We start from the raw sequence: 24,001 nt of genomic DNA, 5'->3' as shown, positions 1-24,001 counted from the left end.
GACTTGCCCTCTTCCACGACCGTCCCTAGACTTATACGCGCAGGACTCGCACTACTCATACGACTTGTTGAACTTGTTGTCACGGTGAGCGACCCTTTGTGAAGCCTTGTTAGCGTGCGGGAACCAAAGCTGATAACGTCCCCCGCTTGTGGCAACCTCAACCAGAATCACACGCTCTCGTCATGTTCGTTCCGCCTTCGCTTTGCTTTTGCTTAAGTTCTGACTGTATACGGCCTGCTTCCGTGTTCATCCTACTAGGTCTGAACCGTACGACCCCTACCTTCCTCGCAATGGCTCGTCCCCTGGCGCGGGTCCCGCCGCAGGCAACTCGAAGACCGCCGCTATCCAGCAGCAGATTGATGACACCGTCGGAATCATGAAAGAGAATATCACAAAGGTCGCTGAGAGAGGAGAGCGGCTGGATCAATTGCAGGATAAGACGGACAATCTCGCTGTCTCAGCACAGGGATTCCGTCGTGGGGCCAACCGAGTGCGCAAGGTGCGTCTTCCGACAAGCATCAGGATAGCTATCCCGTAAACTGATATTTTCCTCGTTAGAACATGTGGTGAGTTCGGATCTTTACTCGAGGATCGACTATTGCTGAGAGCTGTCTCGCTCCGATAAGGTGGAAAGACATGAAGGTGCGTCTCCCTGATCTTGGTGTCCCCTCAACGCTGATCTTAACTATCTACTAGATGAGGCTCATCATCGGCTTGGCGATTGCCATTATCATTGTCATTATCGTCGTTTCCATTGTGAAGGCAACACATCACTGAGAACGACACTGCCCCTTACTGCGAGAAGCCCCTTTGCCACCCCGATATCCTTCCGTTGACCGTGTTTCTATTTCTTTGCCCTATGACTGTATCTATGCGCACGTTATCATAATCTTCCGCACGATTATGGACTTCTGTGTTTAAGGAGATTTTTGTACAACACTATGGCGTTGCAGTTATTGAAGTGCATTTGCGACGGCCTATCAGTGTCACGCGGCTACTCGGCAACACGTCATTGTGGCAGCAGGCGCCTAGCGTTAAATCTCTGGGACGCTTTCATCACCCGCCTCCATGTCATGAAGCAATTGGTGAACATCGCTACGCTACATGGCTGGTGAGAGCGCAAAGGTTGCTGGTAGTGCGTGCTGCACTGCGTTGCATGGCGAATACACCAGCTATCATCCGTACGTCGCACGCCCGCTCTATGGAAAGAACCTGCTCATCGGTCTAAGGGTAGAGTAATCCTGTCGGCTGAGCCCCCCAGGCTTGCCGTAGGCTACGCCATCCTGATGTCCTCAGGGGCATTCCTGATAATAGGGAGCTACGCCACGCTATTCAGCGCATTTTGGTCAAACACCGGTATCAAGGTAATCTAAGTCTCGCCTTTGCCTGCGCAACGGGACTGACGTGCGTTGCAGGTGCTGGACGCGCTTGCGTCTGATACGCATTACAAGTACTTTGTTCTACTGCTAATTCCAACAACGGCGTACTTCGTGATCGCAAACTGGGTTGGCTGGCAATATTATCGACATTCTTAGTGAAGACTCGACCAAACCGTCGTAAAACGGCCTGTCTGTTTGCGACGAAGAGGCATGCCGCTTTACCTAGGTCTAAATCTGGGCCCTAGTAGTTAGGCGACCTATTGTTTCCATGCCCTTAAATTAAATACCGTGATCGCAGTGATTCATCTCATTACATTCCACCACTAGCTATTTATGTTCTGCGCGACACCCACTCAAGCTCAAGCGCGGTATCCGACGCGAATGCTTGCGAGCCAGAACTCGCTTCCACCCTCCTCGCACCAACCTAATGGACCAAGATCGCATTCTGCGCATGAGAGCAGCTTCAGTCGCTTTCCGTCTACAACGCCGGAATTAGACGGAGCGGAGTACGGAGAACCGTGGAATACATACCGGCCTCCCTAAGGACTGTCTTAGAGAACCCGATATTTTCGAATGCCATGGCATTCGGAGTCACGCGCCACCATTTTAAAGTTGCTGGAGGGAGAGGCAGGGGCTCAAGGATGCTCCGAGAAGTGGCAGGCTCTAACTGTAAGCTCTCGCGTTCGACGAGAGAAGCGACGCCGTTCTTGAGAATAATACTGCCACACCCCGGCCGAGGACACAGCAGGTCGACCTTGTTTGCAGAATCTGACGAGGGTGAGGATTGTTCGACGACATCGTTGATGCCCCCAGGATAAGATGCGAGCAGCTGTGCCGTCGGCGGCTTGCGCGTCGATGAACGTTGTAGAGCCTCCCACAAACCGGCTGGGATCGCCTGCTGCTGCTGCAGAACAGACTGCGAAACAAGGATCCTCCGCATTTCGTACCACGGTAAAGAGCCGTGCACGACCTCGCTCTTGCCGAGCCACTCGAAGCCAGCTTTCTCGTATAGGTCGCGCATGTCCTCATGGGTGATTAACAAGATGCGCTCGTACTGCGCACCATCCTGGCACGCACGCTCGAGACGTGCGGCATACTCCTTGAGGAGTCCGAGTGCGATGCCTTTGTGACGGTGCTCTGGCGTAACGCAGACGGCGTGAATACAGATAGACGTGCCGGTGGGATCGTGAGCGCCCATTGACTCGTGCGTTAGTGTTGGTGCTGAGGATAGCGTCGAGCAAACGTAGCCAATCAGAGCACGTTCGTTATCGGAGACGTCGAATGCGCCCAGAAACAGGTCTGGGGCTTGAGTTTGGCGGTAGCTACGGCAGAGAAGATATGTTTTCAGTGAGAGGGCTTCGATGCGTCTTCTTAACTCACAGGAACCTCTCAAGGGTGGCTGCCTCATCTGGAGAAAAGCCTGATGATCTATACAATCAACAAGGGTCGCCGACGGTCACTGAAAACACTACTTACTCGCTGTCTCTATAACGTGAGCATCTGGAATATCAGACGCCTTCACAAGGTCATAAATGATTTGGAGGGACATCCTTAAGATACAGTTTGCCCTGCTGTATTGGTCAGATATGCCTCGTACAAATGAGGTTCACTGTTCTCACCTGCTGACTTGGTGGTGGTGACCGTACGGGTTGGAATCGCGAGCCAATCGCAAGGATGAGTATCAAGACGAGATTGGCATCTCACGTGGCGTATATCTTGGGGCCCTGGCTGATGCTGGTAGTTATCTACCACGACGCTGGTCATCTGACTCTTCAGCAATTTTCATGGGTCCGTCTATTATATCGACAGGTACACGAAAGCCAACTTGAAGGGTAGTCTTGTGGAGGAATTTGTATGAAAACTCGCACACAGACGTTGTCAGCGACTACCGGAGCGCAGATACGAAACCGACAGAAATTCTTTCTCGATTAGTGCTACAGAGGTCATCCCGCACTCTTTACGGTCTTGGAACGGACACGGGGTCGTCTTGCTCAACCGCCGAACCCATCAATCGACGTCCTATAAATCGAGCTTGGGGAACAGCCGTCTCGCTCCCGAACCCTGCTGACGCGTCGACCAGGTTCTGCACGGCCTCAACACCCTCAAAGCCAATCACTGTAAGTCTGTAAAGCACATGCCTTTTGCGACCGTCTCAACAGAGCGATGGAATCAGCCCTCTGATAAGATCACTCACAAAGGGCCATTATAAATCCCCGCACTCTCACAGTTACCGCCACAGCAACCCTTCCACACCGCGTCCGCGCCGTCCTGAACAGATCGTCACAGCACACGCCCATCTCCGCCAGCAAAGAACACCATGAAGTCGTGGAATTTAGGCAGCAAGAGTATGCGTGTAGACTCCTATCTTACCAGACCCGCGGATGGCTCACGGACTGGTTTCCAGAGCCGAAGGACAGCAAGGAGGCTGGCATCCTGTCGCGTTCAATAACACCAGTGCCTCCGTCGCGAGCAGCAACTCCAAAGCCCCCAGGCGGCGAAAACATCTCTCGCTCGGGTATGCTCACCATCCGCATCTTCTCTGGTGTGTCTCCCCACATTGCACCTCACAACACAAAAGATCTAATGGTTACCACTGGGCACAGGGCGCGGATTGGCACTGCCCCCCGGTGTCCAGGTTCCCGACATCATCCAGAGAGCGCTGGACTCAAATCCCTCCACGCGCCGTTCAACTAGCAACCGAGACAGCATACAGCGGAAGCGGTCTTGGTGGCTGCCCTACGTTGTACTCGAGTTCGACAAGAATGAGGTTCTCGTTGACGGAATGGGTGGAGACTTGTCCAAGCCAGAATGGAACTACAGGGCCGACTTGTGAGCGACGCTTTGTACCTCCGGCCGGACCTGTGCTGACTGCTGATCATAAAGTGACGTCTCGCGGATGTCCAACATCTCCGTATCCGCGTACCTACGGACTGCGCAGTGCGTCGAGGGGCAGGACGACATGGGCAACGACATTCTCATGGCACGGGTAGATTTGACTCCGATGCTGGACAGTCACGTAAGTCATATGGTCCACGGCCCGTTATCGCTCTTAACCCCGAATAGCATGCCTCTGACCAATGGTACACCGCGACCGCCGGTCAGGGCGCGTTCCATCTCAAAATCGACTTCAAGCCCGCACGACACGAGTCACTCTCGATCGAGCAGTTTGACCTGCTCAAGGTCATCGGCAAGGGCAGTTTCGGCAAGGTCATGCAAGTCCGGAAGAAGGACACGCAGCGGATATACGCGCTCAAGACCATCCGGAAAGCAAACATCGTCTCGCGTCCGGGCGAGATTACCCATATTCTCGCAGAGCGGACGGTGCTTGCACTGGTGAACAACCCGTTCATCGTACCGCTCAAGTTCTCGTTCCAGACCCCAGACAAACTGTATCTCGTCATGTCATTCGGTAAGCCACATTCTTCTCGGCCACCTTTATCTGATGATGCTGACACCCTTCATCAGTCAACGGCGGGGAGCTATTTTATCACTTGCAACGCGAGGGCAAATTCGACGAAAGCCGCAGCCGCTTCTACGCCGCTGAACTACTGTGCGCGCTGGAGCATCTCCACAGCTTCAATGTGGTCTATCGGTGCGCAGTTTTTCACACCGGTGTAGAACTCGCCGCTTATGACCCTGAGCAGCGATTTGAAACCGGAGAATATTCTACTCGATTATACTGGACACATTGCCCTCTGCGATTTCGGCTTGTGTAAGCTGAATATGTCGGAGACCGAGAAGACAAACAGTAAGGACGCTTATATTCATCAATTTACAAGCTGTGCTAAGGCGTTACATGCAGCCTTCTGCGGAACGCCTGAGTACATCGCGCCGGAGCTTCTCGAGAGCCAGGGATACACAAAGACTGTGGATTGGTGGACACTGGGTGTGCTCCTGTACGAGATGATGGCAAGTTGTCCTACTCTTGTTCCCGTCCGAGCGGAATTTGACTTGTATCAAATACTAGACCGGTCTGCCGCCGTTCTACGACGAGAACGTGAACGTCATGTACCAGCGCATCTTGTCCGACCCTCTGCTATTCCCAGCGGACATGTCGCATGACGCAAAGAGTGTTATGGCCGGTCTCCTGCAGCGGGATCCATCACGTCGACTCGGTGCTGGAGGTGCGGATGAGATCAAGCGGCATCCGTTCTTCTCCAAACACGTCGATTGGAACCGGTACGTGTTCACTTATCAGCGCATACACCATGCCCTTACGAACTCCCTTTCGTAGCCTGCTGGCCAAAAAGATACAGCCGCCCTTCAAGCCCCATGTCGAGTCCGTCCTGGACGTGGCCAACTTCGACGCCGAGTTCACCGGCGAAAAACCGCAGGATTCGCACGTCGACGATACACCGCTTTCGGAGACAGTTCAGGACCAGTTCCGAGGCTTCACTTACAATCCAGGCAACGAGCACCTCAGCGAGAGTATCAGCTTCCCAAGTGTCATGAGTTAAACGAGTAAGTGGCCTTGGTACCGCTCGCTGCTCAAAGGCGTCGTCGTTACACTCGGATGACTAGAGTCCCTTTGCTTCACCCTCCGTGCTTACCCTCTAAAACCGTTCTTGACTTTCCCCATATCTTCGATCCGGAATCGCGCCCTGTCTCTCGCTTGTTCCTCCGGTTCCCAGTCCCATTCTTTCTTTTCCATGTATTTATGTAGCAGACTGGGCTTCCGTTGATTTTATATATGTACACGCACTCTCTCCCTGTCCTTCTGACGTATAGCGCTAGTTTCGATGCATAAGGACTTTGTTCGAATCAAATTGTGTAGCATTGTTTCGTCTTTTCTCATTTGACTTCCAGCTTGGCTAGCTTAGTGATGTATGCATGTACACGCGAGTATATACTTACGCAACCCGTACGATCCATTGTACAGCAATGTGCTGTGGAGTTCTATATGACAGTTCGCTGCTAGGACCAGCTCTCCGAACTGAGAAGCGAGTAGAAGAGCGAGACTAACTTTGATTAGACGCCTAGTATTTTTGTGGGCGCCTGAATTTGATCGCTAGCGCGCTTTACGCGATTCCGCGTACGTCTAATTAACTCACTTGCTGGTTCGTCTAGAGATTATGTCTAATGCCCTGGGCAAGAGGAAGGAGAGAGAGGAAGAGGGTCATGACAATGAGCACAAGCCTCATGGGTGCGTTTCTTTGTGGCTCCTTGACCTCTGACCGGCTGAAGCGTCGACTTCAACTCAGGTCTACGCTCTTCGTCTCAAACTTGCCGTACTCCGCCACATCCACTGATCTGAAGACTCTGCTCTCGGATATTGGGCCCGTGAGGACTGCCTTTGTTGTTCTTGAACAGGGGACCGAGACGTCAAAAGGTGTCGGCTACGTTTCCTTCGCAATCCGCGAAGATGCCCAGCTCGCATTTGACAAAGTCAATGAGCCTGAGGGCCTGATGCTGGACGGCAGAAAGTTGCGGGTGCAATGGGCGGGTGGCAAGGTGCGTCGCAGTTCCTTCTTTTAATTGCAGTTCTGCTCACAGTTCCCGTTACAGCCCCACAAGGACGAGAAGCAGGCTTCCGACAGCCCAGTCAAAAAAGAACCAAAGCCTGCTAAGGTTCCGAAGATCAAAGAGCCTATCGGCCTCCGCGACCCTAACGCCATCCGTACGATCGTCATCACCGGTCTGCCACAGGGTATAGATTCGAAAGCGCTGTGGAAGAAGGTGCGCAAGTACGATGGCGCGGAGAAGGTCGAGTACCCCGCAAAAATTAACGACGAAGAAGACTCTTTCACAGCCCATGCACTCTTCTCCACACCTGCAGCTGCACAAGAGGCTGTCTCAAAATTGCATGCGCACGTATTCAAGGGCGCGCTGCTCTCCGTTACCCTCAAAAAGCGTCTCGAAGGCCTTGCGAAAGCCCCGAGAAAGATGGCTACCAAAGACCCGTCATCCTCCGAGGCCCCGGTGGGGATTCCCGCTCCGAGTAGAGCAAGCCGACTCATCGTCCGCAACCTGCCCTTCGACATCACCGAGCCTGACTTGCGCGCCGTCTTCCTGCCTTACGGCCCCATCTACTCGATACACATCCCCCTCGCCGAGCCCACTGGGCCGAAGCACGAAGAGACTGGTGAGGCTTCGAAACGTCGTACAAAAGGATATGCCTTCGTATGGTACCTCAGCAAGAAGGACGCGGAGAAGGCGTTGGAGAATGCGAACGGGACGAAGGTCTACGCTGGTATGGCGGATGGCCTTGTGCGCGACAAGCAAAAGAAGAAGAAACTAAGGCGCGAGGAGGCAAAGATTAAGCAGAAGGAGAAAGAGCGGAAGGCGAAGCCAAAGGGGAGGGCGGCAGAGGATGATGAGGAAGAGGACGGAGAAGAGAGTGGAGTGGAAGAGGAGCATGGAGTGGAACGGGTCATTGCGGTGGATTGGGCGCTGAGCAAGGATAAGTGGGAGGAAGCGAAGGCGAAACTGCAAGAAGACAGCGCGCTGAGAGGCGAGGGAGAGGTCAACAGTGAGAATGGGGACGAGAAGAACGGTTCGGATGACGATGATGATAGCTCAGACGAAGATGGTAGCCATATTGGCGTGCATGATGATTCAGGTGACGAGAGTGGATCCGAGTTGGGCAATAACGACAGTGAGGACTCGATGAGCGTCGACGAAGAAGACGCGAAGCCTGGGCGACCACAGCTACCGCCGCCAGAAGTTGGCACCACCGTCTTCGTGCGTAATGTTCCGTTCGAGGCTACCGAAGACGAGCTTCGAGCTGTGTATGTATCTCATACTGCGTCCTATGCATCTGTCTTATGATATCATTCTCAGCTTTCGGGCCTTTGGTCCTCTGCGGTACGCCAAGATTGCTGTAGATCATGAAACAGGCCGGTCGCGAGGTACCAGTTTCGTCTGCTTCTGGAACAAGGAACATGCGGACAAGGTCATTGAGCAGAGCGAGATTCTCCGCAAAGAGACCATGGGTGCCGAGGCACCGACGGTAGTGAGCACCGTTTAAACGGCTGGAATCGGCGTATATATGCTGACGCTTTAGTACAGCAACCTAAAAAGAATCCCTTCAAGCTTCCCTCCCTCCTCACACCTGATCCATCTGCTTCAGTCGCACAGAACCTCGTCCTTCATGGTCGCACAATGGACGTTATTCGTGCTGTGACAAGGGAAGAAGCAGGGAAGTTGAAGGAAGCGGGTGAGAGACAGCGAGAGAAAGCTGACAAGCGCAATCTATACCTTCTCAGAGAAGGCAGTAAGTTCCTGTTCACGCTTTGCATAGTCCCATATTGACGATTAGCCCGGCAGTCATTCTACCCAGCACATCCGCGGCCGAAGGCTTGCCTTCTGCCGAGATCGAGCGGCGCACGAACTCCTTCAACGCTCGGCGCGCATTGTTGCGCTCCAACCCTTCTCTCTATGTTTCACGGACGCGTCTAAGCGTCCGACAACTGCCCTTAATCGTGACCGAGCGCATACTCAAGCGCTTGGGTATACATGCTGCTCGGGCATTCGAAGCCGAGGTCAAGGCTGGCACGAGGAACGGCCTGACTGAAGACGAGCTCATGGAACCCCTTGTGGACGCTGAAGATACCGAAGCGCTATCAGCGAAAGACAAGGGCAAAGCAAGGGCAGACAAGAAGGGTAGCCGCAACACTGGGGTCAAACAGGCCAAGATTGTACGGCAACAGGACCGCGTAGACCCAGTCACTGGCAAAGGGCGCAGTAGAGGCTACGGTTTCCTCGAGATGAGTAAGCATGCTGATGCACTACGCGTGCTGCGTTGGGCGAACAACAATCCGGAGGTCGGCAAGTTATTCGAGCAGTGGTGGAAGGAGGAACTCGAAGATCTCATCAAGATCGAGAAGGAGAAGGAGAAGAAGGAGAAGAAGGAGAAGAAGGGGGAAAGTCGACTCGGGCGGCTGAAGGCTGAGCTTGAGGAAGGCACAACGAAGCGCGCTAGAGGCACTTTGATTATCGAGTTCTCGATCGAGAATGTCCAGGTCGTCAAGCGGCGTGTGGCTCATCAGCAGGAGCAGCAATCGGTATGTCCCCGTCGTGTTCATGGTTTCAGCTCAACTCACATATGAGCCAGGGCACCGATCCGGCTGAACAAAAGAAGAAAGGGCATCGGTCGTCTCTCCCTGAGGTCAAGAAAGAGGACGACAAAGACCGGCCGAAGAGCAAGAAACGGCATGTCTCAGACCCTCCCAAGGCCGCGGTCAAGGCTGAAAAACCTGACCACAGGTCAAGCGACAAGATCGGGTCGTTCATAGGCAGAAAGCGCAAAGAACGTAAAGCGAAGAGGAAGGCATAGATTGGGTACGCAATATTTCGTATCACGGTGTCTTCCTTGCAACTAGCTTGCAAACGTCGCGACTTCTGCTTTGTATTCCGGTACGAACATTATCCATGTTTCGCAGCCTGAGCGTAAGAGGACCTCTGACAATTTGTTCGGGCTTTTTGGCCCCTATCCTCGCCGAGGCCGGGCGGATGGTCCACGAGGGAGGGTCTGATTCGGGTGGCGGGCGCCTGGCCAATTAGCCAGTATATCTTGCACTAAAAAGGCAGCACTGACATAAGGTTTGAACTCGACGCGGAGTCCTCCCCGTTGCAGCCAGTTTCCACTCGATCAAGTTTTGCGGATTTCGAGCCAGCTTGAGAGCACACGAAATATCGCTAGGCCTGCTCGGAGATCGGACGTGTGTGGGCCAAGGTTCCCGAGGCCTGATTTTGTCAGGACAATTTTGAAAGGCCCGGACGGGCCTCTGACCCAGTTGTCGGGTGGATTAATATTGGCACCAGGATTTCAGGTACAAACGGGTCCGAGGCTGTTCGAAGCGTTCTATCGATGGTTCTACGGGCACAGCGACAGACAGGGCTAGACAGAGACATCCATGGTGCATACGACCATCATCCGTTGACCACGACGCAGGTCACCGAGAGGCCAAAGTAGAACTGATCATACAAAGCCCGCCTGTCTCACTTCACGTCGCATTCACACACTGAAAAATTAAACCAGGCACTCCACGAGTACTGGCAGTGAAGTACTCCCAGTTAAGTATGCAAGGCACCCCCCGGAGCCATCCGTCCGCTCCTCAATTTTACCGCCCGGGAATCACTTCCCGTCGGGAGTTTGAAGCAGCTGCCAGGTCGATACGGCCGTGCCGCCGAATGCTTCTATCGTACGCCGCTCTAAACATTCCCGTCTCACGATGTCTCGGTGTAATATTTGGCCGTTTACTCCTGTTTACTCCAGGGGACAAGTCGCTATCGCCGATCTCATGTAATTCGAGCTGCCTGGAATGCCCTCGTCAAATGCAAGACAACGGTTATCTTATAAGAGGGAGGCGCATGCAGCGCTGGCTGCGCTTGCTATTACCGAACCAGCTTCAAAATGGCGGACCCATACGCTCTTTTGCCGGTACTACACCTCGATAACACGCTTGGGGCAGCGTACATTGGTGCGTCAGGAGATACCAACACCAAAATCCTGCAATTCTGACTACTGCGTCCAGGGAATATACTTGCAGCGATGTTCGTCTCTCCCGCTATATTCGTGGCAAACGGCGGCTGACGGCGCACAGTCTGTACGGTCTCACTAGCATCCAGACTTATATATTCTTCGATCGTTACAAAGATGGTCGCACCCTACGCTCCCTAGTAAGTGTCAAATTTTTTTCATGCATATGACGGATAGCTAGAATTCTCTAGGTGTTGTTTTTGTGGTAAGTCGTGTTCGACAACGTTTCCCGCCGTATTGAGTCTAAGAGATGACTCTAGGGCGCTAGACACTGTGCACCTTGCCCTGATCTGCGACACCATCTACTACTATGCCATAACCAACTTCTCCAACCCCCTGGCAATGGTATCGGTTACCAAGTAAGCGGCCTTGATGCTCTACTATTTTTGAAAACGTTCTGACCGATGTTTTACAGAACCATAATGGTGAGAGCATCCAGTGCAATTGGATTCGAGATACTCTGTATTCATTTCGTCGCAGGTCCACGTCATGTTCACGGTGCGTGGCAAGGTAGCTCTCTTGACTGAACTACTGAACCAACCGACTTCGGCCACTAGGGTGTCAGCGATGCCATAGTCAGAGGGTCTGTACTTCGCGCTCTTGCCGTTGAGCGATCATTGAACTCTATCCCAGGATCTTCATGTATAGGGTCTGGTTAGGTGCGCGTCGTAAACACCCACTCTCGGCTCATGAGTGCCTGACCTCAATCAATAGTCAGCCAAGGCAAGCGGCTCCTGTTTCTTGCTATTGTGAGTCGCGACTTGGTCGTAAAACCTTCAGTGATTAAATAGTATACAGCTTCTGCCGTCTCTTGTCTGCTTCGGTAAGTCTGTGCTCTGTGGCGGTTCAAAGGTGTATATTAAGTTCTACTCGTAGCTGGCAGCATTGGTAAGGCTCTTCCACCGAATTTTTAAATCTTGTATCGCTGACATCACACAAGGGTTTGCCATCCGAGGGTAAGCAGTCGGAGTGTCGCCTGCCACAAAAAGCTCACTTAAAGCATTCCATGAAGTCTCCAGATCGGAACGTACGCAGGAATTGCAGACATCTCGGTGAAGCTATATCCATTGCAGCTGAGTTAGACGTTGCCCTGACGACAGCTCTAGTGGATCTTGTACACGGCGTTCGGCACAGGTGTTGTTGCAGACGCGGCTATCGCGGCGGCTCTCTGTTACTTCCTCGCAAAGCGGCGAACAGGTATCCAACGGTGGGTGCATGTTGATCTCAGGTTTGGTTCCGTCTTTACTGATGACTGTCCTAGGACGGACTCGATTGTCCAGATGCTGATCGTCTACAGCGTCAACACTGGTGTCTTGACAAGGTGACATCTTGAATTCATAAATATAAAGCAATAACTGACAGCTTTCGGCCAGTCTGTGTGCCATGTGCGTGCTGGTCGCGGTATGGAAATCTCGCACCCTGAAAAATGATCAAAAATTGACCTTTATATCATTAGTACGCAACAATGCCAGGGAACTTCATATTCATTTCCTTCTACTTCGTGCTGCCTAAGCGTGAGTAATGCGCACTTTATGGATATCTCGCATGTCGACTTGTTTACAGTGTTTCTGAACTCCCTCCTGAGTACGCTGAACGCCCGCGAGAAACTGCGCGGCATTGGTGGTTCAGGGGCTGCCGCCCCCATTCCTCTGAACGCAATGGTCCGTTCAAACAACTCATCTAAGCAGCCCGCGAGCGGGGTCAGCGATGATGTGAGCATACTGGGCGACACGGGTATTAACTACAAAGCTGACGGCTGTCGAAAGCGGCATCTTGCGATCCAGATCCAGACGGCGGTGGACACGATAACGGACTCGGCCCACAGCCTTACAGAGGTCAGTCCTGTTCTGGCTACTTCACGAAAGGACATTCCTCACTGTGTCTGTTGTACAGAAGAAATGGGCGGAGCAATACCCTTGATCTAAGTGGGATACATTAGCTGCGAGATTTCCGCGAACAAGAGCTATCCTGATACAGTCATTACTGCTCTCCTATTTATAACTTGCTACAGTCATTACTCGTTACAGTCATTACCCGTTACAGTCATTACTTGTTACAGTCGTTACTGCTCTCCTATTTATACTGGGGGAAAAATCCCGCTATACTACACATCACCGTTCCTTGATAATTGTTGTGTTATACCGGGGAAAGAAGCGAGTACGCATTTTTCCCGGGAGGCGACGAAGAGACGAAATAAGGTGTTTAGACACCGATAGGTTGTCCTGCCGTGCAGAGGGGAAACATAGTCGCTCACCAAACAGATCAGTGACGACGGCTGAGGCGTGTGCGTTCGAGGAGCCGCACAGAGCTAGTACTGTACTATACTCGCGGCTGATGATCAGGTTGCGGACTTGAGTGAAGCGCTTCCCCACCGACGACAGCGAATCTTCCCACGATAGCAGGAGCATAATTAATTTTGGTGCTACCCCTGTTCGTCCGGAAGGGCATACTATATCAGATACGCGATTCTGCTCTTACGACGTATGCCACGAGGGCTGTTGTGATGACAGCTGAGCTAGTCGTGTCAATCGCGGCCCTATCCACGAGATAGACATATGGCGCAATGGCATAATATTGCCATTCCAGCTAGATGTGCGTACTGGTCGCGCAAACATTGGCCGAGCCACCGCACCGTATCAGATATTTGTAGCAACTACGCACGCTCAATGCACCGGTAGGCGACGCACATCATGCGTGACAGCGGTCATTCAGTGGCTTTACCAGAGGCTGCTAAAGGCCTGGCCTGCCTGGGTTGGTGGTAGGCTCAAGGATGCACGTCGCATGTCCACCACCCTTTGATCAACAATGCTCTGTTCATCAACTTCGAGGGCTTAGGGCGGTCGATACGAAGATACTTACCTATACCCTGGCGCTATGTACGTCGTGCACATGCGACTATTACACCGAAGGCGTCGATAAGAGATGCCTCGCTTTCGCTTAACAGCGATAAGACCGCGCTCCGCACAAGCGAAGGATGAGCGTGCCCTACACGTGTCTCGCGCCGCGCATCTACCCTGGTTCAATGCGCCGTGTCTCCTTTGGCCACATCTAATGAGCGGCGGCGGCGAGTCGACCGTGGATCCCCCGCAAACCTCGTCGACAAGGGCCCTGGGTGACGCAGTCAACGACGAATTGCTTAAAAGTGCGTAGTCTCTAGAAGCTGGTCTCGACCCGTCCAAGTTCTAGAGCACGGAGGGTCGGGGTGTAATACAGGACTGACGTCCGTCATAACGTAACGCACCCATGAAGTATGCGCATACGGTCACAACTAATGTATTGTTCCTTGCGTATTCCTACTCGTTGTAAGTGAGGACGGATGAGCAATCATCGCGCTCGACCCTGTCCCAAAATGAAGAGTGTACAGCCAGCGATGGTTATTGAGTATTGAGACGAGAGAAGCCCACCATTTGGTAAGGCTATATTGCAGGGAGATTGGGCATGCCTGGCGAGGATATAGATCCATGGATCTCCACAAAGTTCCTATTTGGTGAGATTATCGATGTGAGATCTAGCTGCCTTGAACACGCAGCGTGCCTGCGTTTACCATCTACGGCTACGTCACCACGACCATGGCGATCCTCTACATAGCCGGAAGCTTCGATCGCGCGTGTGGCGAACACGCATGGCGCGTCGCAGTGTGTCCCACTGATTATCTCGGAGGCAGGGACAATGCCCCGACTGATCTCTCACGATTCATAGAACATAGGAGTCGGTGGCGGTCAATGGTACATGGAGTATATCGATCGCAGTCGGATAGGTCCGTCCGAAGATGAGAAGAATGCCTTCCGCACGGTTCCAGCTGCGCGGTCGAGAGGGATGAAAATAGCTGTCGCACGAGTGACGGCGCGGGACAGGACTGTCGAGGGGAAAACTGATACGTACTTTGGCGTCGCCCGGTTGTCTGGCGTGCACATGCACTGTGATGGTATTTCGGATATCCGATCGCAGACATGATTCAAGACAGGATGTCAGCCGCGTTGCGCGGAGGCGGGATGGACTGGTAGCTCAGAAAGGGGTCAGAACGACAAGAGGCTCCATGCAGGTTGCGGAGACTTGGAGCAGACCTGCTTGTGTGAGGCTTTGTGTAAGGTCATCTCGCCTATCGCATAAGTCAAACACCATCTCCACTTGGTTCTGCGTACACGTTAATGAATCTAGATCACATTCACTTCTTGCGGACTGAATGCGAGGCTGATCACCATCAAGATACAAGACTCTTTCCGTAGCTTAAGGCTCACCATTCGAATACATTCTTCCTGTGTGACTCCATAATCGCAGCCGACCTGTTATGAGGACTCCGTCTGGCCGCATGAGAGCGATGCGAAAGAGTCCGACTGCAAGCGACGCATTCGAACGGCAGAGGTTCCAAGGAGTGATCGGGAAGAGCTCGCCGGTTCCTGGAACCCTAACCCGCGTGATAGACATCAAGCGGAGCTTGAATTTACCGACGCTTGTGTCGGGCAACTGGCCGCGGAAGCTTTGCGTTTTGTCCCCAACATTCCCTACACTCTCATCCACTCGTCCGAGTCGTCTTGCAAACCAGGTCCTCTGGAGTTCAGACCAGAGGGGAGGTTAGTTCGCTGTTTTTCACCTAGCTGAACATCAACCTCGCAAGAAAAAACTTTATGGTTTCTCCGCATATTCGCCTTTGAACGACGCGCGAAGAGTGGAGAGACGACTCGGACTCGGACTGAAGCTGGTGGAGAAAACCGCAAAAATCTAGGCATACCTAGGAGGTGAGTGAGTCAACCGTTCCGTCCGCGCGACATCCTCGTGTGCGCAGGAGGGCAAAGGGCAAAGAAAATTTGGCTTGCGCGGGCTGTGCGCGTTTGTTTGAGTCTGTCTGATTCAGGCAGTTCATTCTCGGCACTTCGCGGCCTCACTCGCCCTGTCCGCTATATATACGGCTCTCTTGTGATTATGGAAATCCCTAATGACATTCCTCCACTACCTACAGCTACGACGTTCACGAAAGGTCGCTCCTTATGATCGCCCTTAGCCCTGGGTCGCTCTGCGACGTCTGTGCTGAAGAGTACGGCCCGCATAACTATCCTCATTCCATTCCTTGCGGTGAGTAATGCGCCCGAGTCTGAGAATCCATTGTCCTCATCTACATCTGCTTCCCTCGTAGGACACATACTATGTCTGAACTGCTGCAACAATATCATCGAAAAAAGCTCTACACGACGCGCCCCGTGTTGTCCCTTCTGTCGAGAAACCTTCACTAGTGATTCCGTCCGCATCATGCGTGTTGACTACACTCCTACTAGCAGCGGTTGGTCCACTCCTCGTGGTGGTGCCAACGGTATACATGAAGTGATCGTCGAGTCCGACAGTGAAGACACCCTTTCAGCAGGCCTGAAGGCTAGGGAGCAAGCAAAACGGCTGGAGTACAAAGTCGCACGAGTGGCTGGGAAGAAGTGCTCGGTGGAGGAGGTCTCATCGCTTCACAAGGAGCTGCAGGACTGGCTGTCATCTTCGGCAAAGGTGAAGCCCCGCGAACAGGTGCGCAGTCTCTCCATGACTCAGTGGGCCGGTGTTGCTGACGGAGATGCTCTGTTTAGACTTCATCTCTCGAGCTCAGTGCTGCGCTCCTTCGAGCCATCCTCATGAATCATTATGCACACTCCGAAGCCACGAAGGTTACTAAGCAGACCGAAGCTCAGTTGACTCGTCAACTCGAAGAGGTGGAGAGAATGAAAGCCAAGATAGAGGCTGAACTTCGAAGGTGAGCACCATACCCGACTCATTTCACACCGATGCTGACGGATGTTGCGCCCGCTGTCAGTCTGGTACGTGATTTGCTCGCCACGGCGTTATGTTTAGATGTAACTGACTCGTCTCCGTTAGCGCGCCGAATACTCTCAGCTGGCTCAAGAGCATCAATCGGCTCGCGCTGAACTAAGCAAGTTCAAGGTCAAGTTGAACGCATCGTCGCTCAATGTGCCTGCAACCCCTCCGCCCAAGTCTTATGCTTCCCTGCAAAATGGTGGACTTCTTTCACCTGCTCGTTCCAAAACGGCTGCTCCCACGTCTCCCACGTCTTCGACTTCTGATCCGCGGTCCCGGGCAACCTCGCCGACATCTCCTACTCCGTATAGCCACGCTCCTGCCGTACATTCTCCGCTTACCTCACGGATCGCTTCCACTCCGCTACACACGAGGTCGGTATCTGTGCAGCCGACCAACATTCCACATCGCTCGTTCACGCCAGCAGTCCGCTCGGGGACCCCGGCAGTTCGCTCAGGGACTCCGGCAACACCCGCACGCCCCGAGCTTCGCTCTCCCACGCGGAGGCTGTCTGTCTCGACGCCGTCCCCGATGAAGATGGTGCGGTCGACATCGAGCGGATCGAGTGCGGATGAGATCAAATTCAAAAGGACATGCTGCAGAAGGAGCGCGATGCAAAGCGCGTGCAGCTTATCCAGAGGTGGTTGCCGAACTTCGAGTCTGCGAGCCCTCCGTCTGGCGGTTTTCGTATGCCGCCACCTACGCCGCCGCCTACATCTCAGACTCGCTCTCGGACGATCTCGATTTCCCAAGCGTCTGCCGCTCTGCGCGCACCGCTTCGGTACAAAACCCCGGTCTCCGCGAACCCATCGTAAATGGGCCGTTCGGAATTGCTAGGGACTCCCTTGCGCTATCTGATTCACACTATTTCTCTGCTTTCGGATTCCGTTGACGTGCATCGTGGTTAGGTTATCTCACCGACATTGCCGTCGCCGCATAATACCCTGTAGATAGTATCGGTGAGTTGTCTGCGGCTTCATTTACTCTGCATCGTGCTTACATGTCATACGCAATTCCGCTTCCATTAGCCTTCATATCTGTGGCATCTTGTCCCGTTATCTCTGTTTCCGCCTTCCAATTGCTGCTCTTCACATATCCTGAGCAGCTCCGACTCTCCGTACGCTGTCTCGTGTTCACTTCGCGATACCTCTAATTTCCTACCCTACTGATTTTCTAGTTTCTCTCTGTGCTCTTGATACCCCGTGTAGCACAATTTTTATTGTTTATGTTGCTTTGTCTCGTTTTCGGCTCGCTTTTGCATACTAGCTTTGTGGACTCTCCCCCTCACGGTCCTTACGGATAGATTACGAACTAGATACACTAGGTACATGGTTCGGATGCTTACGATTTGCCACGCAATGCATACGATTGTTATGACCCTATATGATGACTCGGTGTGCTCCTTAAGACAAGCCGGGTGACTCACGCGAGCGAAGCCATCGTACGAAGGATCCGCGACCATAACATATCATGGCATGGGTAAATTAATGCAGAGGATCTCAGATGTACGGTTCTCTGGTTCATAAATCGCGATCTTCTCATGTTGCATCTTCTACGAGAGCTGACGGAATGCTGTACACGGCACTGCAACCTGCTGTTGGCCTATGCTTCTACCTCAATGAGCAGGTGAGGCGGCGGGTTCTAGCTGTGACCCCTGAGCGGAAACAGGTGATCCATAAGCTCCGTGCATCTTAACCTTGAAGAATACAGTTCGGACATGAAGGTTTGAAGTGGCACCAAACATGTGAGAGAGACTGCCGCAGTTGGTCTTTGTCTCCTTTACGAGGAGACCATCCTCGGTGCGTCGATCCGAGTGCCTGAGCGTGCGCCTATTCCCTGGGAGTACAGAGTTGTACGTCGACGTTCTGTGAGCTTGCAAGGAGATCTCTCTCAGCCTCACCGTGTTCTCCGCAACTTTTAGCACATTTCTCAGAGACTTGAGCACCAAGTCCAACTAGTACTGTCCTTCGCTTGGCCCAATCTTTTGCCGTGAATCTCCTGGATCTCCCGATCAATGATCTTGGCGTGGCGTATGCGGGCATGGCGTGGGCGGCAAGCTCAGTGATGACATACACGGTTGCCTCACCCTCGCCGTGCCGGAAGCGACGACACGGACACGGGAACACAGCACAAGACTCTTTGCCATCGTCCACTACATCACTGCGTATATATTGACGGTGCTCTCGGTACCGTGACAACCCTCCAAGCTGGCTCCTCCACTCACCACCGATACTGCAATGAACGCAGTCGAGCCCACCAAAGAGCGCGGCTATCTCTCTATAGGGGACCATGGTCTGTGCGTACGCTTGGGCTTGGCATGTTGAGGTAGCAGCGTGTTCTGACCGTAGTGTGAAGGATCGGTAACCTGAGGACTGCTGCGCTGGTGAGTGCACGCAACGCGTCATGTACATGTATGTCCGCTGAGCGCGTCTGACGTGCAGGTTAGCATCGATGGATCTGGTGAGTCACTGCTCGTTCGCGCCACGAAGGGATTGCACTCTGCGCTACGTGCGAAGGGCTTGGATGTACACGTTTCCCCTTGCAACAGCTTTTGGGACTGAAATCTCCATGCTTCTGCCCAGTCGAAAGCTATTGCGTACCACACTTCGACTCCCCATCCATCTTTGCGCGTATCCTAGACAAAGACAAGGTATGTTCATAAGCATTCACACCTGTTCACGCTCTCACTGTAGTCAGGGGGGACACTTCTCCATGAGCCCGACGGTCGCATTCTCCACCAAGCAGAACTACCTGCCCAACTCCAACGTAAGTCGGCTATACACGGGCTCTCTCAGACGGTGCTCACAGTGTGGCGCAGATCTTACAAACTAAGTATGCCGCCGACGCGCTTTGTATCCGCGTGGTTACTGAGCTGACGCCCTGCGTAGGTTCATGCGGGAGCAAGGTGTCGCCACCGTCACCGGTACGTGATTACTGTTTTTGTGCGGAGGGATTGGCTGATTGCTGCTTTGTTCAGACTTCTTACCCCGTCAGCCTTCCAGTGCGACAGCGAGGCCGCTGCTCTCGTGGCTGGTCCGGCGTGTAGAGGTGAGCTCTGCTTTGAGACGCGCATATATGCACTTGATTGATATTTGAACATCGTAGTGTGTGCGTGGAGAGATGCCACTGCGCCTGGAATGTGCACCAGCGTTCAACTACGCCCGCTCTCCGCACAAGACCCAGATCATATTTGACAATTCCATCGCACACGCAGGCGACCCTTGCGCTCCTGGGTCGGACATCAAGCCGCACATGAAGGCGCTCTTTAGCTCGCCAGAGGCGGACATGGAGCTCGATCTGCGCTATGTGACTGAGTCCTCGATTGAGAACGTGCCCGAACCGGAGATTGAGCTCGAACTGTTCGACCTCACGCGCAAGGGACACCTCGGAATCAGCGTGCAGTCCGAGTTCACGCTTGTTGAAGGCCAGTCGGTGACGTTCATCCTTCGCACGCCGCCGAAACATGCGTATCCCGATGCGGTGAAGCCTAGCAAGGAGAAAGCGCGGCAACTTGGTGTCCCCTTCGAGAGTAAGTGCCCAACTGTTAGCATATCTGCTATGTGTGACTGAGCGTGACCAGAGCTTGTTATGACCGCTTCAGATTTGCGCGCCTCTGACGATCCTATGCTGACCAAGGTGGGGCCGATTTACCTGTCCACACTGCGTTTTTTCTGACGTAACGCTATTCAGATACTGATACATGAGCTTTTTGATGCTACCAATTCGTATTGGATAGCTTGGATCAACCGGTCGACATACCAAGGTTCCTGGAAAGAGGCAGTCAACCGGAGCGCTTTGGCGTTGAAGCTCTTAATCTATGAGCCGACAGGTTCGTCTGCTCCAGGGCGTGCGCGACATACCTTGCTCATGGCGTGGGTCTAGGTGCTGTTGTGGCCAGTCCGACGTTCAGTCTACCTGAATATATTGGTGGAACTCGTAATTGGTGAGTATATGCACCTCGTCCATGACGCGACATGCTCACGCCTTTCAGGGATTACCGGTACGTCTCTCCTCTCCGTCTTTACGAGGTGGAAGTCAAACATGCTTCGTCAGCGCGTCGTGGATTCGAGACGCGTCTTTCACTCTTTATGCTCTCATCCGGCTGGGCTTCACCTATGAAGCAAACGGTGGGTATTCTGTTTGACCAGTCACTGCCCTCATTGCTGATGACAAGCTAGCATATATGGATTTCATCTTCGAGCGTGTAAAGGACAAGAATCCCGATGGATCGCTTCAGATTATGTATGTGTCTTGAAAGCCTTGCCCAGCATGCTTGCTGAGAGCCCACGTAGGTACACAATTCACGGTGGGAAGACGTTCCCTGAGGAGGAGCTTACTCACCTAGACGGTCATAAAGGCTCGCGGCCTGTCCGGTGCGTCATACAGCCTAATCAACTGACTGCGCGTCTTACAGGGTGTCTTAGCATTGGCAACGGAGCTATTGACCACGTTCAATTAGTGTGTCACATGCACTTCTGATGTGCCTATTTCGCTGACCGAATACTTTCAACAATGTAGGATATCTACGGAGAACTGTGCGTCTGACTACACCCTGGACACGATGGATACTGACCGTGATACAGAATGGATTGTATCTACCTCGGCCAGAAGTACGGGAGACCACTCGTAAGCCAATGCATTTCACGTTCACGGTTCTCACTTGCCCTGACACCTGCGCAGGGATATGATATGTGGTAAGTTGGCTAGTAAGTGTATCGTTACGCGTTTTCATATCCAGCAACAGGGTAGCAGTACGGGAATTGTACGTCCATCATCCTACGTCATTACCAAAATACTGACCGTGACTGTAGGGTGGATTGTATGTAGCGCTTTTATCAAAGTGCACCTCTCATGCTGACGAATTATGTAGACGTGGTTCAAGTCCGCAACGACAAGGACTTGTACGTCATGGTTCGAGAGACTCGCTTGTTCCCACTAACAGTTCACCGGCTGTAGGTCAATCTGGTCAGTAAGGCCGCGTAAGCACGGCGTGTTGCCATGTCTAACCGGTGCACGTCATGCAATCAGGGAGGTCAGGGGCGAGAAGAAGCATTTTGTGGTGGGTCAATATTCGGCATCATGCGCACCTCTTAATCTGATTTTACTTGAAGTATTCCAAGGCAAGCATAACAAATTTCTAGATTATCTATGACTATCAACATTGTGATAGGTCATGATGTGGTACGTGCTTTAGACTGTTTGGCTTTTCGAGACATGATCCGACACAGTCTTGTTCGTAAATCTCAAAACATCAAGGGTTGCGATAGATCGAGGTGTGCTGGTCGCCCTGGATACCTCTTCGTAACTTCTAACAGACGTTACCGCAGGTCTACGGCTTGCGGACAAACGCTCCTTCCCATGCCCTCGAAGGCTCGAATGGCTCGCCGCTCGTGATCAGCTCTACGAGGATATCATGGTGAAGGGTTGGAACAAGGAGCTGCAGTTCTTTGGCCAGAGCTATGAGCAAACCGACGTCCTGGACTCGTCGTTGCTCATCATGCCTCTCGTCTTCTTCTCTACTCCTGTGAGCTCTCTCGCCGTCCGTAGATGGGAATGCAGTGCGCTAATGGTGTCTAGTCGGATCCTCGTTTCCTAGGCACACTCAGGAGGATTTTGCTTACGCCTGAGCGGGGTGGACTAATGTCCAATGTAGGCCAACTCACACGTTCATCAGCCAGTACTTAGTAGAGTTTGGCAGGGCCTGGTGTATCGATACGACGTCGCAAAAGCTGACGATGGTGTCGGCGGGGAAGAAGGAACATTCTGTCTCTGCACTCTGTGGTAAGTATATCCTCTGAGCAATATTGTCTCAATATTCATCAGACTTTACCCGTAGGTGCATCGAAGCGCTAGCGAGAGCAGGCGAGTATGACAAACCGCTGCTGGCGAAGGCGGTCCGCATGTTCGAGGTACAGGCTCAAACGTGATCCCAATCGGTCTGCTTACATTCCCGACGTATCTCCGCAGGACTTTTTGCAATACACGAATCACGTCGGGCTCTGCACAGAAGAGATTTCACCCGCAGGCGACGGGTGAGTCAACGCGTCGCTCCGAACAACAACTCTAATCTGACATTCCTTCACAGGCTCGGCAACGCTGTCCAAGGGTTCACGTAAGTTCCCACCATACCGGTCACACTGTATGACGCTCATGCCTCGGGCTTCAGTCACGTCACCCTGATCTCTGCCGCGTACAACCTTTCGAGGATGCTTGCCATGAGATAGGCTGTCAAATGTGAGGCCGAATCGCTGCGCAAGAATGATCAAATAGACCTGGAATGCGTGTAATGAACTAAAGATGTACTGCTGCGTGTACTGCATGTATAATACTGCCGTAAAATCTTGAGAAGCTAGCGCGCCGCTACTCGGGCAGGGCAGAGGGTTGCTAAGCACTAGACTCGAGCCTGAGCAGTTATTGCGGGCCTCGTGGTAAAAGTTCCCGTCCTGAGGCTGTTCTCGAATTGGTAGACGGCATGGTTTTCGCTTTTTTAATTGGCAGATAGCTCGTATAGTCTCGTAGCACTCGCTGGAGCTTCTAAACTTTGTTGGAGCTTACGAGGTGTGCATTCCAATGGGGCAGATGGCCCTGTCTTCCATAATATTCACTGATGCCACTGCAGCGCCTTCTTCTCCACTGTGTAAGCATGTAGTTCTAGTACGGGTTTGCGCAAGCGAGGTGCTTACTCATCGTATACTATATTTGATGTGGCGTACGTGGCCGAGATGAAGAGGGCACAGCAAAAATGACTCCGACGACGCGGGAAATTGAACCTCGGACATTGCCGGTATGTCAGCCTTACTTTGATAAAGTAAGTCCGGGAAGCGGATAAGGGAACTGGACATTTTGCCAGAGTCTCACAGTGCCTGCGGACTATGCGAGATCTATTCATACTAAATAATGCTGGCAGTAACCTAAGGCGGCCAGTGTTCCATTATACAACAGTACAGTAGCTTAGTACTAGTGCTTATAACTGTTATAACCTAAGTGTAAAACTCAGCGAAGTCATTCAAGGACGAAGCACAAGGCACAAAGGCCCCTGGTAGCCCATGGAATGCCCCCGCCACTCTATATCTCAATCCACGTCCCCAGGCACCCTAGAGATCGGCCCGAGCCGCTCTCACTCCCTGCACTTGGATGGCTATTGCGTGAGAAATCATGAGTTGCAGCCTGCCTGTCGATAGAACGAGGAGCACCAACCCATCAGCGGGCAGACATCCCCCAGGCCCTCCATGGTCGCGAGCACGCGGTCGAGAGACGTGCGCACGCCCGCGACGTACTCGCCGTCGTCGGCCCGGCCGTACGCCTTGAGCTCGCCGAGGTACACCTGGCAGACGGTCGACAGGAGTATCTG

The 24,001-nt window shown here is 52.9% G+C and overlaps 7 protein-coding genes across 7 annotated transcripts; 6 read left to right on the top strand and 1 right to left on the bottom strand.

Annotated features, from left to right (window-relative positions):
• Positions 1 to 14: 14 nt before the first annotated feature.
• PHACADRAFT_259580 (uncharacterized protein) lies at positions 15 to 977 on the top strand. Its single transcript, XM_007397938.1, has 6 exons — positions 15 to 84; positions 166 to 184; positions 259 to 499; positions 559 to 566; positions 627 to 642; positions 697 to 977. Coding segments are annotated over exons 2-6 (348 nt in total). The 5' UTR covers positions 15 to 84; positions 166 to 182; the 3' UTR covers positions 778 to 977.
• A 417-nt stretch (positions 978 to 1,394) lies between these two features.
• Positions 1,395 to 2,928, bottom strand: PHACADRAFT_211005 (uncharacterized protein; the record flags this gene model as incomplete). The annotated part of the gene is made up of 4 exons (XM_007397937.1): positions 1,395 to 1,857; positions 1,911 to 2,701; positions 2,760 to 2,799; positions 2,856 to 2,928. The coding sequence occupies 4 exons, from the start codon at positions 2,926 to 2,928 to the stop codon at positions 1,739 to 1,741; spliced, it is 1,023 nt and encodes a 340-aa protein (XP_007397999.1). The 3' UTR covers positions 1,395 to 1,738.
• A 704-nt stretch (positions 2,929 to 3,632) lies between these two features.
• PHACADRAFT_124864 (uncharacterized protein) lies at positions 3,633 to 6,303 on the top strand. The gene is made up of 10 exons (XM_007397936.1): positions 3,633 to 3,724; positions 3,784 to 3,921; positions 3,983 to 4,208; positions 4,263 to 4,395; positions 4,443 to 4,788; positions 4,845 to 4,971; positions 5,024 to 5,127; positions 5,182 to 5,306; positions 5,347 to 5,558; positions 5,614 to 6,303. The coding sequence occupies exons 1-10, from the start codon at positions 3,697 to 3,699 to the stop codon at positions 5,834 to 5,836; spliced, it is 1,662 nt and encodes a 553-aa protein (XP_007397998.1). The 5' UTR covers positions 3,633 to 3,696; the 3' UTR covers positions 5,837 to 6,303.
• A 129-nt stretch (positions 6,304 to 6,432) lies between these two features.
• On the top strand, positions 6,433 to 9,783 carry PHACADRAFT_185997 (uncharacterized protein). The gene is made up of 7 exons (XM_007397935.1): positions 6,433 to 6,522; positions 6,581 to 6,830; positions 6,885 to 8,107; positions 8,160 to 8,331; positions 8,388 to 8,592; positions 8,646 to 9,382; positions 9,433 to 9,783. The coding sequence occupies exons 1-7, from the start codon at positions 6,452 to 6,454 to the stop codon at positions 9,652 to 9,654; spliced, it is 2,880 nt and encodes a 959-aa protein (XP_007397997.1). The 5' UTR covers positions 6,433 to 6,451; the 3' UTR covers positions 9,655 to 9,783.
• A 918-nt stretch (positions 9,784 to 10,701) lies between these two features.
• On the top strand, positions 10,702 to 13,221 carry PHACADRAFT_211002 (uncharacterized protein). Its single transcript, XM_007397934.1, has 21 exons — positions 10,702 to 10,801; positions 10,856 to 10,874; positions 10,925 to 11,000; positions 11,052 to 11,065; positions 11,121 to 11,219; positions 11,276 to 11,285; positions 11,341 to 11,358; positions 11,418 to 11,443; positions 11,494 to 11,519; positions 11,575 to 11,609; positions 11,659 to 11,683; positions 11,737 to 11,748; positions 11,801 to 11,816; positions 11,873 to 11,912; positions 11,967 to 12,067; positions 12,122 to 12,181; positions 12,234 to 12,261; positions 12,317 to 12,374; positions 12,424 to 12,572; positions 12,627 to 12,695; positions 12,754 to 13,221. Exons 1-21 carry the CDS (start codon positions 10,735 to 10,737, stop codon positions 12,778 to 12,780), a joined length of 975 nt encoding a protein of 324 aa, XP_007397996.1. The 5' UTR covers positions 10,702 to 10,734; the 3' UTR covers positions 12,781 to 13,221.
• A 2,174-nt stretch (positions 13,222 to 15,395) lies between these two features.
• Positions 15,396 to 18,022, top strand: PHACADRAFT_259569 (uncharacterized protein; the record flags this gene model as incomplete). Its single annotated transcript, XM_007397933.1, is given in 8 exon segments — positions 15,396 to 15,596; positions 15,818 to 15,930; positions 15,992 to 16,365; positions 16,425 to 16,588; positions 16,605 to 16,607; positions 16,710 to 17,609; positions 17,679 to 17,767; positions 17,828 to 18,022. Coding segments are annotated over 5 exon segments (1,382 nt in total), but the record flags the coding sequence as incomplete, so codon positions are not given.
• Positions 18,023 to 19,556: 1,534 nt separating this feature from the next.
• PHACADRAFT_259567 (glycoside hydrolase family 15 protein) lies at positions 19,557 to 23,004 on the top strand (the record flags this gene model as incomplete). Its single annotated transcript, XM_007397932.1, has 28 exons — positions 19,557 to 19,573; positions 19,628 to 19,698; positions 19,756 to 20,179; positions 20,231 to 20,286; positions 20,341 to 20,479; positions 20,533 to 20,593; positions 20,642 to 20,650; positions 20,704 to 20,777; positions 20,829 to 20,892; positions 20,943 to 21,023; positions 21,075 to 21,108; positions 21,169 to 21,185; positions 21,234 to 21,276; positions 21,331 to 21,344; positions 21,395 to 21,412; positions 21,462 to 21,469; positions 21,521 to 21,553; positions 21,672 to 21,709; positions 21,762 to 21,770; positions 21,821 to 21,831; positions 21,907 to 21,923; positions 21,978 to 22,174; positions 22,228 to 22,299; positions 22,349 to 22,431; positions 22,487 to 22,559; positions 22,618 to 22,682; positions 22,736 to 22,762; positions 22,817 to 23,004. Coding segments are annotated over exons 3-28 (1,705 nt in total), but the record flags the coding sequence as incomplete, so codon positions are not given.
• Positions 23,005 to 24,001: the final 997 nt, after the last annotated feature.

Source organism: Phanerochaete carnosa, assembly GCF_000300595.1.
Source record: "Phanerochaete carnosa HHB-10118-sp unplaced genomic scaffold PHACAscaffold_7, whole genome shotgun sequence".
Classification (NCBI taxonomy): domain Eukaryota; kingdom Fungi; phylum Basidiomycota; class Agaricomycetes; order Polyporales; family Phanerochaetaceae; genus Phanerochaete; species Phanerochaete carnosa.
Note: the sequence above shows the minus strand (reverse complement) of the source record. Positions and strands in the feature narration are given on the sequence as shown.

Excerpts from the sequence above, each read along its gene's own strand:
- PHACADRAFT_211002 (XM_007397934.1), top strand. The coding sequence starts at position 10,735 with ATGGCGGACCCATACGCTCTTTTGCCGGTACTACACCTCGATAACACG. Across the intron at positions 11,444-11,493 it reads AGCGATGCCATAGTCAGAGG|GATCTTCATGTATAGGGTCT; the intron begins GTCTGTACTTCG and ends ACTCTATCCCAG. Across the intron at positions 12,182-12,233 it reads AACACTGGTGTCTTGACAAG|TCTGTGTGCCATGTGCGTGC; the intron begins GTGACATCTTGA and ends GCTTTCGGCCAG.
- PHACADRAFT_185997 (XM_007397935.1), top strand. The coding sequence starts at position 6,452 with ATGTCTAATGCCCTGGGCAAGAGGAAGGAGAGAGAGGAAGAGGGTCAT. Across the intron at positions 6,523-6,580 it reads AATGAGCACAAGCCTCATGG|GTCTACGCTCTTCGTCTCAA; the intron begins GTGCGTTTCTTT and ends ACTTCAACTCAG. Across the intron at positions 9,383-9,432 it reads ATCAGCAGGAGCAGCAATCG|GGCACCGATCCGGCTGAACA; the intron begins GTATGTCCCCGT and ends CATATGAGCCAG.
- PHACADRAFT_124864 (XM_007397936.1), top strand. The coding sequence starts at position 3,697 with ATGAAGTCGTGGAATTTAGGCAGCAAGA. Across the intron at positions 3,922-3,982 it reads CACCATCCGCATCTTCTCTG|GGCGCGGATTGGCACTGCCC; the intron begins GTGTGTCTCCCC and ends CACTGGGCACAG. Across the intron at positions 4,396-4,442 it reads CTCCGATGCTGGACAGTCAC|CATGCCTCTGACCAATGGTA; the intron begins GTAAGTCATATG and ends AACCCCGAATAG.